We start from the raw sequence: 9,228 nt of genomic DNA, 5'->3' as shown, positions 1-9,228 counted from the left end.
CCCAGCTCAGTAGGAAATCTGCTTCTCCCTCTCCCCCGACCCCTACTCATGCTCTCTCTCTTGCTCTCTCTTCTCTCAAATAAATAAAATCTTTAAAAATTTTAAAAAAATAAAGGGGTAAATTTGTGGTATGTGAATGATACTTCAATAAAGCCATTACTTAAAAAGTTACACTTATCTCCAACTGAGTTTTTCTCCATACCATAATCACAATAATTCAACTACTGAAAATAAGAGAGATTTAAAGAAAAAATTGATAGGACCTAACATGTCTAGAATGCAACAAAACATATTTCTTCCTTTTTTTTTTTTTAGATTTATTTATTTATTTGAGAGAGAGAGAGAGAGAGAGAGAGAGGGAGAGATGGTGGGGGCAGGGGCAGGGACAGGGGGAGAGGGAGAGAATCTCCAGCAGACTCCCTGCTGAGTGTGGAGCTTGATGTAGGGCTCCATCCCATGACCCTGAGATCATGAGCTGAGCTGAAACGAAGAGTGTGGCACTTAACCAACGGAGCCATCCAGGTGCCCCAAAACAAATATTTCTTGAAAACCAACAATATCCACGAATAGTTCTAGGGTTCTAGACAGTCCTTTATAGGCCTGTTTCAAATGGAAGAGAGGAAAAGCACCATCTTTTGAACAAAATCTATGGAAAAAAACTTTAATGGGTCTTTTTCCTTTCCCACTAAATCTTCAGGAGCAGTGGGACTTCTAAACAAATTATCTGGATAATTCTGAGAAGTGGCCAGATTGGGGAACCACCGAATTAGTCCCCATACTGAATTATTCCCACTCCCAAATTCCTATTTAACTCCTGTAATTTGGCTTCCTGCTACATCTTTCAACTGAAACTACAGTTAACTGAAGTTAGGAACAATGTTCTGGTTGCCAGATCTAGTTTACCTGTTTCCTGCCCTCACTTCTTTACAACACTGACTGTTGACTACCCCCTCCCAGAAACTCCTTTGGTTTTCAAAGTCAGCATTTTTGCTAGTTCTTCTATGCTTTTGTTCAGGCTTCCCATCCATCCATTAGAAGTATAGATTCCAGTGCACCTGGCTGGCTCAATCAGTAGAGCATACAACTCTTGATGTCGGGGTTCAAGCCCCACATGGGGTATAGAGATTACTTAAAAATAAAATCGTAAAAAAAGAAAGTATATATTCCCAAAGGATTCTATGCTTATACTGGGACTTCTATTTTCCGGGAAGATCTCACCCTTTCCTGTGGTTAAACTACCACCATACATTGATGGCTCTAAATCTATTTTTCCAGTCCAGACCTTTCTCCTGAGCTCCAGGTTTATTTATTCTCCAGCTGCCTATTGGGCATCTGGAAGTCTCATGATACCTCAAATTCCACAAGTCAAAATCTATGTCATCTCCCTAAGAAACTTGTCCACCTCTAACAGATATCAGTGAATGGTGGTTCCATCCACCAGTCCTACCTCCAAACTAGAATCGTAGATATCACTGTTGCCTTCTCTTACCTCCCACTCTATGCAGTCAGCAAATGTATTCTACTTCAGAAATAACTTGACTATCTCATTCTTCTGTCTTCCCTCCTCTTCTCCTTCCATCTTCCCTTCCATTAGGGCAGGACCTCATCCTCCTTTGTTATTATTACTTTTCTGATCCAACTGATCCCCAGTTAGGAATTCCGTAAAAAAATAGAGTGGATCATGTCATTCCACTTTGCTTAAAGGAATCAAAAGAACTTCTTTTGATTCGTTCTTTCTTACATAATAAAACTCCAATTCTGTTCACTTCTGGTTATCACTCCTCTTGACCTCCAACCGCATCTCCCTATGTCTCTACCACACTAAACTCCTCTCCATCTTAGACACAGCAGGCAAGTAATTAGTAGTTTTTAAACATTTTATTCTGTTCAGTAGATTAAATATAACCACATGTATCTTTACATTTCAAATATTCATTATTTCATATCCTAGGATAGGAATCAAACCTAATTTATGATGAAATTACACATTTTAGGATTAAAGACCCAAATTAATCTAATGCTCATGATAGGAAGAAGAATTTACATAATCATGAATTCTCCTTTGGTTTATACATTCCATCAAAATCAAAATGGATTTTATGCTTTGATAAGATCTCTTTGATAAGAGAAAATGATGTGTATTTGGGGGGAAAGCAAGCATCCTTGGCCATAGACAAAATATGCTTTCTTAGATGGAGAAATAAATCAACCCTGTGAAAACAGGTCATTTGTGTGTTTACTCAGCATTTCCCGAGCACATTCATGCACTCATCTTGTCCATCAGGTCTTCCCTGCAAATCCACTCAGAATCCAAGCTGTCTCCCTGGTGGGTGTGACAGACTGGTTTTATGCAGCCAGAGGGAAGGATTAATGATCTCAGCAAAGAGCTGGCATGCTCAAGAGGTTTAAAAAAAAAAAAATTTTTTTTTATGTAACAGTTTTAGCCAAAGCTGCTCTGGGACTCTGCGGAAGCAGAATTTCACAGGAGGACAAACTTGTTGACTAATGGCCAATCACTAAACAGCAGGGAGGGCAAAGCCTTGGTGTTTGTGTCGCGCCTGGGGCGGGCGGGGGGGCGGAGTGCGGTGGCAGCTGGGGTGGGACGAGCACCACTATCGAATATTTAATGGGAAAAATCAGTCCGGCCAGTCATGCTCCTGCAGCCCCTTGGAGAAGCACTGTCACAAAGCGATGGACTGAATCCGTGGTGCAGCCCGGGGGGTCCGCCCCGCTGCAGGTTACTGGAGAGCCGCTGTGGCATCATAGACGTTCACAGAATGCCTTATTTCACAAGACTCATTTTGTTCTTGTTTTGTCTGACGGCTCTTGTGGAGAGCAGAAAGCCCAAGAGGAGGAGATGCACAGGGCAGCTGGAAATGCCCAAGCCAAGGTAAGGGCATGGGTGGGAGGGGAGGAAGGTCACCGGCGGCCACGGCGCACAGAGGGGCAGTCCCCAGGAGGGCTGAGGTTACATTGTCCCGCTGGCATCTGTTTTCCAGCCAGAGGTAGATGGGGCCACCACTTCACTGAAAACAGTCTCTCTTGGAGCACAAATATTCTCTAGCATCACAAGAGAGCAAAGCTAGACTGCATTGAGCATTTTGTTCTGGTATCTGTGTTCTGTCCAAGCATTTTGATTTGAGGCAGGTGGTTGAAGATTTCGTGGGTAAAACCTCTTGTACTTCTCGGCTTGTGCTGCTTTGTTCCTCAGGATGACATCCTGTAGGGACATGGGGGGCCTGCTGAGTAATTGCACTCAAGAACTTTGGGGGGGGGGGCGCTGTAGATAGGCATTTAGTTTGAACTATTAAGAAAAAATGTAACCGAGAGTTGTCATCTTTCAATGATTGGACTGGGAACAGCTTTATAACGGTATTGGGTTTCATTTCACTGTTGCAATCTGAAAAAGGTATTTGAAATTTGCTAGGTTATCAGAAATACATGTGTGGGCAACAGGAACTGCCGTTGCACGATGTAATGGAAACATTTCCAAGATACTGGTTAGGCCCGGAATTTGCATTAAAAATCATGACATTTCCAAATCGAAGTTCCTTAGTAAGTTTGTTTGAACGGATGTACAAAACCTGATACTCCAGGCCTGATGTAGACACGACTGTTGAGCATGCAGAAAAGAGCAAGCCGCTGAGATGGAGACAGCATGTGTGAGATGTCACACATCTGTTCTCCATTCTACTAAGCATTGTGAGAACTAGTGATCGTGAATATAAACTAATATATGGAGGCACATTTTCTGGGTCACTGGCTTTTATTTGTAATCAGGCTCCACTATTGGTGACAATTTTTGGAAATTGTCCCTCCAATATATTTACTTATAAATTATATACATATACTATTATGCATATGTATATTAAAGTAAAACTTGACTGCTTCCTTATTTTTAGATAAAAACTACCAGTAGCAGTTACAATCTCTACTTTCTGCATCCCAGTGGACCATCTTTAGCACCCCAGGTGTATGGCCGCTTTGGAGATTGCCGCTCTGGGGAGGTACATACCCTGCAGGGCCTAAGCCTAGTCACACAGAAAGCAAACAGATAAAACTTGTCCGGGATGACAGGAAGGAGGCACTGCCCTGCAAGTCTCGTCCTGGTGATATCGCCAGAATCACAGGCTGTTAAATTGGAAGGGACCTCGGGGGTCACGTGATCCAGCAATTCCTCTGCACTCTAAGTGAGATGTGAACAGGTGTTGTGTGAAAAAGGGTTTTGGGGTCAAAGAAACTTGGGAAACTCTGGTTTAGATAATTTTAAATAGCTGTCTTGATTACAGCTTCTAGAACCTTTATTATGCAAATAGACATTCTGAATCTTGAAGAGGAAAGTAAATTATGCAGTTTAAAAAAAAAAAAAACAGGAGCGCCTGGGTGGCTCAGTTGGTTAAGCGACTGCCTTCGGCTCAGGTCATGATCCTGGAGTCCCTGGATCGAGTCCCGCATCAGGCTCCCTGCTTGTCAGGGAGTCTGCTTCTCCCTCTGACCCTCCCCCCTCTCAAGTGCTTTCTCTCTCTCTCTCATTCTCTCTCTCTCAAATAAATAAAATCTTTAAAACAAAAAAAAAACAAAAAAAAAACAACAAAAAAAAACCAACCTGCTCTTTTTGGACTATCTTGTGGGATTCGTATTTTGGGAAACACAGTTTCAGTTTTATGGATGTTGAGAAGTCAGCTGGCTGCGGTGGGTAATTCACACAGCTGGCTAGTGATCCCCCCCCCCGCCCCCTGGGAGGGGAGGTAGGTTTCCTGATTTTCTCAGCCTAGAGGAAAAGCATTGTATAGACTTGTCTATTCCCTGAGAACAGTGCTGGGGTTCAGCACGAGCCCCTCAGGGATCCTCACGGATCCTCACGGATCCTACTCGGCAGCCTGGGCTGTCACACCCGTGTCACTCCTCAGAAGACCCACAGTCATTCCCAGACACCAGCATGAGCTTGGGGACAGACTGAATCCGACCCTTAGGGGTGAGGAGAGTTTCCTGAAATCCATCCCAGGGGGTGTTAAAGTGGAAGAAAAGATGAACCTACACATTCAACAAATAAAAAATAATTATTGAAGGGAGGCTGGGAGAGAGGATACAGAAAATGTCACATCAGGAAACATGATTCTAGGCCTTTCTAAATCCACCAGGGCAGGTGCACACTCAGACAATCATCAAGCTGTGTCAGTCTGTGAAAAATTTCAGCCAAGTGTCTGACTAAAAAATTACATTCATCATTGACACACAAGTTAAGCTGTACGAATAAACAGGAACAAAATGATGTGGCTTTTAGAGCACTTCATCTCTGTAGGGTAGCTTCTTTTCTTTGAAGTCTTGTCCCCCCCCTCCTACCTCACACGGTCTTACACACACATACCATACACCATACATAGGATTTCACCCAGTCTCTCTCTCTCTCTCTCTCTCTCACACACACACATACACACAGAGTTAGGATCTTTTCTAACCTATATACCTTCTGTATCACTCCGTCCAAGGCACCCTCGCAAAATAATTATTCTGCCCAGTAGGTGCTTTTTCCAAAACTGCTTCCAGTTTTCCCACCCTTCGTGTCCCCCTTCATGGAACTGCTGCCCCCTGAACCTGTTTTCTCCTAGCTATTCCCTTTGCTCTCTTCTCCCTGCCTCTCAGCCTCCAGCTTCAGTCCGGCTCCTCCCTGCACACTACCTAAGTTGGCCTCCTGTCCACGTGACACCGCGCCCCCACCCCCCGCCCTCCACAAGAGGGGTCCTTCTCCCTGGAGATCTGAAAATGAACCTAGCTGTGGGCTCTGGGGGTCGGGGCTCTCCCCGGATAACATTCACTGGTGCCTCCTGGTCCCAGAGCCTGGAGGCCCCTTCCGTATTTCCTCTCCCCTTTGCAGCCCATGTGGCCAGCCTTCTCTTGGTCTGCGTCGTGACTCACGTGGTGCTGGGTCCAGGAGCACCTTTGCTTTCCCGCTGCCCAGTGATCCTCACCCTCCCAGAGGCCTGGGGAAGGATGGGGGGGGGCGGGGGCAGGAAGTCAGGGAAACCAGGTTTGGACCCTGGTTCTGTGGCTCCCCTGGCCATGGCCATGTTTCCTGATCTTTCTGAACCTCATTTCTCCAACTGAAAAGGGGTGGTCGTGAGACCTCCCCCACTGGGATGAGGGGGTAACCGCAGCTCAGGGCCTGCACAGAGAGGGGGTGATGCATACGGGCATGGTCGTCATGCCTGCTATTATGGCTACTAAGTAAACCTCAGCACGGTGGCCCCAGCCCTGCCTCTCAAAGGTGTGGTGAGCACGTTTTTCCTCTCTCTCCACCTGAGGCTGGACTGAGGGCCCGTGGAGGTTCTGGCTGCCCCGCGTTGGGCTGGGACTTGGGGTATGGCCCCTGGAGTCTGGGGTCTTCGGGCCAAGGCATCTGGGCACTGGAAGGATAAGCTGAGGGCATCTGGCTCACACAAATAGCCCACGGCTGGGGATAGTAGTGGCCTGAGTTATCAAGTAACTGGTTCCTTTAAAAAAACAAAAAACAAAAACCACCCAGTTCTGGGCCCTCATTAATGGCACAAGCATTTCAATCTCCTCTGTCCTGCAAGGGGGCTGGAATTCTGGGACTTCCGCTCCCTAATCCTCCCCTCTAAATGGAGATGGAAACTCCTGGCCAGCAGGGATTTGCTCCCCGAGAGGCAGAGGGGTAGGGCGCTGGCCGCACTCACAATTTAATGTCTGTGATCTGCTAAGCCCTAAGGCCGAGCTCTTCCTCCTCCTTTCCGGGGTGTCTTTGCTGGGATGTTGAATGTGGCCTGTCACGCAGTTGCTGTGCGGGGCACTGGGCCTGGTCCCTCCTGACTTGTGGAGCCAGGCTTGGGGCAGAGACTGTGGAAGACAGCTCCGTGGAGGTGCCCTAACAGTGGCCGCCTCGCTTCAAGGGAACTGGACTTGGCTTCCATATGCCAGCTAAGTGGGAGGAAGACATTACATTGGACTTCCCTCCAACGGGCTTGTTGTCTAAAAGCAACTCTGATCGTGGCTTCTTCCTCCAACTGCTTAACACCTTCAGCGTTTTCCCATCGCCTTTGGGTAAAGGCAGAAGCCTTAACATGACCTTCAAGGCCCTGCCTGGCCTGGTCCCCGCGTGCCCCTGCGGCCTCTCTCGCCCACTCCAGCGCCTCTTCCTTCCCTTCCCCCTTTATTGAATGCCCTCTCATCCTGCAGCCTAGACCACCTCAAACTGAGCAGGTCCCAAACCCAGCTAGAGGTGTGTTGTTTAAATGCCTGTAGGATATCCCTCGGGGGATCATCAGTCAGGCAGCTGGATAAAGGATGTAGAGCAGGGGGTACTCATTTAGGAATTGTCCACATGCTAATGACAACTGAAGCCACCAACGGTGTAGGCTGGCCTGCCAAAGAGGGTGTGGAGGGAGAAGAGGAGGCGGCTGGGAGAGGGCCCTGGGGCTCTTAGCGTTTAAGGGGGGGATGCTGAGGGCAGGCAGGCAGCAGTGGAGATTGAGAACGAACTCTCAGGTGATAGGAGGACCGCCCAGTGCCTGGTCCTGAAAGCCCAGGTTTCTAGCAGAGGCATGGTCCTCCGAGTGGCCGAGAAGCCAGCACTGAGCACGAGTTCCCGCAGGGCCTCGGGTCCAGCACAAGCGGGGCGGGAAGTGCTTGGGAGTGAGGAGGCGGCCGTGGCCTGTGGCGCATAGCTCTCTGGGAGGATTATGGATTTATTAGGAGGGGGAAGACCTCATTTTTTTTAAAGAAAAAGTTTAAAGACAAATATAACTACCACACCTCTAACGCTACCACTTTTCAATAAATTTTGCGTGAGGAGGATGTGCGGCCTAGACAGACTTCCTCCTTAGTTTGGGTTCAAGGGAGGAGAGACTTGAACCCAGTTTGGAGGCTGGCGAGGAGGAGCCGTGGGGAAGGGAGCTGCTGAGGAAGCTGGGGTGAGGGCGTTTGAGAGCAGAGGTCAAGGGCTGTGCCCGGAGGGTCAGGGCGTTTGAGAGCAGAGGTCAAGGGCTGTGCCCGGACGGTCAGGCATCTGTGCCAAGCCTCCAGTGACCCGCAAGGCTGAAGGAAGTGAAAATACTACCACTGCCCCTGCTTCTGAGGGAGAATGGTGGCTGTGAGGGTAGCGCTGTGAGGTGGGGAGTGCAGCTTAGAGGGGAATCTGCTTCTTGGGGGGGCTGGGGGGTGGAGGGCAGACCAACCTTTAGACCAGCACTGCGTAAGAAAACTTCTGAGACTGTGGAAATGTTATAGATCTCACTATCCAACATAGTAGCCGCCAGCCTCGTGTGGCTATTAAGCACATAAGTAAGGCTAGTATAATTAAATAAAGTAATTTTATTTTATTAATGGACCTTATTGTATTAATTGATTAAATTTTAATTTAATTAAATTTTAATTGGCTTAAACAACCACATGGACCTAGTGGCTACTTTATTGATCAGCACGGCTTTAGACCTCCCAACAAATTACACCATCTGGGCAGAGATGACAGAGAATGAAAGTTAAGAAGGACTTCATAGAAAGATGTCTCAAAGAACAGGACCTCGAGAGAGGAAACATGTTACTTCCCTCTTACAGAGTTTAAACAGGAAATATGCCCCTTTCTCTAAAAAGAAAAAAAAAGCGTGATAAGAACACTGAGAGTAAATTGGGGATGTATACATAAATAAACAACAAACATTCAACCCCAAATCTCTTCATTTACTAGAGTCCTTAAATGTCCTACACATAACAACATTTACAATAACACTGACTTCTGATAAGGTTGTTTCGTTTCTTCTGTCGAGAATTAGATCTCACATCTTGTCAGACACAAATCCATCCTTCCTCCCTCCCTCCCTCTCTCCCTTTCCTTCTCCCTTCTCTTGTCTTTTTGTTTAGTGATGATCACGTCAATAGAATATTGTTTTAGAATATTTTGGATTTTACTGCTTTGGGATTACGTGTGGTTGTGGTGAGGAAAAAAAAATAAAGAAGATTTGGAAAGAGGGGCGCCTGGGTGGCTCAGTCAGTTAAGCATCTGCCTTCGGCTCAGGTCATGATCCCAGGGTCCTTGAGGGAGGACCTGGGGGGACAGGGTGGGTAGGGAGGGGTGTGTGTGTGTGTGTGTGTGTGTGTGTGTGTGTGTGTGTAGCCTTCAGCGGATGGAGAAAAGGTGCCTAACGGGAAGATCCTGCAGGGAGTATTCTCCCCAAATGCCTTTGTGGACCACTGAAAATATGTCTCTTGCTTGTC

The 9,228-nt window shown here is 47.0% G+C and overlaps 1 protein-coding gene across 1 annotated transcript in view; it reads left to right on the top strand.

Annotated features, from left to right (window-relative positions):
• The first annotated feature begins 2,765 nt into the window (after positions 1-2,765).
• GABRR2 (gamma-aminobutyric acid type A receptor subunit rho2) overlaps positions 2,766-9,228 on the top strand; it is a 44,896-nt gene continuing 38,433 nt past the window's right edge. The window contains exon 1 of the mRNA XM_034991396.1: positions 2,766-2,890. Within this exon, the coding sequence (XP_034847287.1) occupies positions 2,778-2,890 (113 nt within the window). The 5' untranslated portion in view covers positions 2,766-2,777. The remainder of the gene's footprint in view (positions 2,891-9,228) is intronic.

The sequence above is a fragment of the Mirounga leonina genome, unplaced genomic scaffold (genome assembly GCF_011800145.1).
Source record: "Mirounga leonina isolate KUSES-001 unplaced genomic scaffold, KU_Mleo_1.0 Mir_53, whole genome shotgun sequence".
NCBI classification, from domain to species: domain Eukaryota; kingdom Metazoa; phylum Chordata; class Mammalia; order Carnivora; family Phocidae; genus Mirounga; species Mirounga leonina.
Note: the sequence above shows the minus strand (reverse complement) of the source record. Positions and strands in the feature narration are given on the sequence as shown.